General features: G+C 35.8%; 1 protein-coding gene across 1 annotated transcript in view; it reads right to left on the reverse strand.

The window, feature by feature from the left end:
* The window catches only part of clasp1a (cytoplasmic linker associated protein 1a), a gene marked incomplete at its 3' end in the record, with an annotated part of 66,179 nt that overhangs the window by 22,162 nt on the left and 41,395 nt on the right, over positions 1-2,622 (reverse strand). The window contains 1 exon segment of the mRNA XM_014026072.1: positions 646-753. Within this exon segment, the coding sequence (XP_013881526.1) occupies positions 646-753 (108 nt within the window).

Here is a 2,622-nt window from a genome sequence, read left to right on the forward strand (position 1 = left end):
CCAGAGACAGGAAGTGATTTTAAAACAAGATCCCAGAGACAGGAAGTGATTTTAAAACAAGATCCCAGAGACAGGAAGTGATTTTAAAACAAGATCCCAGAGACAGGAAGTGATTCTAAAACAAGATCCCAGAGACAGGAAGTGATTCTAAAACAAGATCCCAGAGACAGGAAGTGATTCTAAAACAATATTCTAGAGACAGGAAGTGATTCTAAAACAATATTCTAGAGACAGGAAGTGATTCTAAAACAATATTCTAGAGACAGGACGTGATTCTAAAACAAGATTCAAGATACAGGAAGTGGATTTAAAACAAGATTCAAGAGACAGGAAGTGATTTTAAAACAAGATTCAAGAGACAGGAAGAGATTTTAAAACAAAATTCAAGAGACAGGAAGTGATTTTAAAACAAGATTCAAGAGAAAGGAAGTGATTTTAAAACAAAATTCAAGAGAAAGGAAGTGCTTTTAAAACAAGATCCCAGAGACAGGAAGTGATTTTAAAACAAGATTCAAGAGAAAGGAAGTGATTTTAAAACAATATTAAAAAAACAGGAAGTGATTTTAAAGAGAGTTGTTTGAGTCAAAATGATTTCACAAATAATTCAGACGTTATATATCTCGTTATAAAAATGTGAGCACGTACGCTGAGATTGGGAGACGACTTTGGCTCGACTTCGTCCCCTGCTGTCCACCACCGATGAGCTAGCTCCGCCCACACTGCCTGAGCTTTGTCTCCTGGTGCGAACACGTCCTGAGACACAAACAAACTGATTAAAAATTACTGTTTCTACTGTATCCAGATGCTGGGAAAGAAAAACAAATCTCAGGAAACTGAATGAGAGGACAGAGTCTTCTGAAAACATAGGGACGGACAAACTTGAGACAAAAAGATTAAATTCTAGATTTATTTTGAACAAATCATGTTCTACACTTTATAGTGTCATCAAAATCTACGTTTTTAAGATTTATAACAAAAAACTTAGCTAACTGGTTAGCTTCATGTCAAACTAAGCTAAGTTTCCGTTCAAACAGCATCAATACCAAACTATTAGCTAAAAGGCTAGCTTTATGCTAAGTTCCAGTTCAGTAAACATCAATACCAAACAATTAGCTAAAAGGCTAGCTTTAAGCTAATTCCAGTTCAAACAGCATCAATACCAAACAATTAGCTAAAAGGCTAGCTTTATGCTAAGTTCTAGTTCAATAAACATCAATACCAAACTATTAGCTAAAAGGCTAGCTTTATGCTAAGTTTCAGTTCAATAAACATCAATACCAAACTATTAACTAAAAGGCTAGCTTTATGCTAATTCCAGTTCAAACATCAATACCTGACAAACCATTAGCTAAAAGGCTAGCTTTATGCTACTAGTGTCTGATCCTTAAGCTAACAATGTTTAAAAAGAAGTTCTGCTGTCTGAGATTAAACTTTAAATGTAATATTTTAAAGGCTTACTGAAGCAAACCAACAGTAGCACCAAGCTAAAAGACGAGTTTTATGCTAAAAGGTGTCAATTAACTAAAGCTAACGGTGCAAAAACTGCTTTTTAAAATAAAAACTGAATCTTTTGTTCCATTTTTAGACTAAATATAATCTAACATTTGTTAGTTTGAGACAGCTTAGACTAAAAACTGTTCATTTATATTTTAACTAAATGATAAAGTTGTTCACACAATAAAAAGAATCTGTGACAATAATTGTGTCAAACATGAGTCTTCAGATCAATATGAGACAAAGGACACAAGTCAGGGAGGACAATGAACTTTAATCACACCCACATACGATGCTTTATTTTTTAATAAGACAATATTTGTGTAAGAAATGCTTCAGATTTCAAAAAGTCCTCCGGTTTTATTCTGATAGGTGAGCTTTTAAACCCGTTGCTTGTGCCTGATCACAAAAAGGCTGCAGCGAGCGGAAAGTCTGCAGGTTGACTTTACGATAAGTCAGGGACAGAACGCCTGCTCACCTTGAACATCTGAAGCAGGCGGTTACATAACCTGACAGGAAAAGTCCCTGAAAAACACTGCCGCTGATAAGAAATGTTCCAACAAGCTAAAAATGAAAGTGGTGATTTATGTTCTTATCAGTTAAACAGTTGAAGTACAACCAGTCAGATTGTTGTAGTGATAACTGAGCTATTGTGGGAAAATGGAATCTGTAGTATGAATAGAATGAAAAACAGGTCATTTGAAGACTTTTGTTGCTTTGCATTCAGTTTTTATGTTGTCTAATGCAGGGCTGAACGATTAATTGCATTTGTGATAATCTCGCGATATGTTAAAACAAGATTTTCTAACTGCACTGGCTGTGATTTGACTGGTCACGTGACCTGGAGTGAGCCGAGCGGAGCAGTGTTGTCCATTAGAGACAGTAGCAGCGTTTCCATTGTAAATGTGCACAAAACTTTGTTGATATTCTGTTAATGTGAAAAAACACAGTTTCACAACTGCAGTGTTTCCATTAAGTAATAAATGTTATTAAAGTCACGTGAATACGTTTGTTCTCATAAGTCATTACATGGCAGCGATGGATGTAAACACATGGCATGTTGCTACCACGACACTAGCGCTCGTCATCAGAGGAGACGTCGGCGTCTTTTATCGAGGCTTTCCAGAG

The sequence above is a fragment of the Austrofundulus limnaeus genome, unplaced genomic scaffold (assembly GCF_001266775.1).
Source record: "Austrofundulus limnaeus strain Quisiro unplaced genomic scaffold, Austrofundulus_limnaeus-1.0 Scaffold523, whole genome shotgun sequence".
In the NCBI taxonomy this organism is placed as follows: Eukaryota; Metazoa; Chordata; class Actinopteri; order Cyprinodontiformes; family Rivulidae; genus Austrofundulus; species Austrofundulus limnaeus.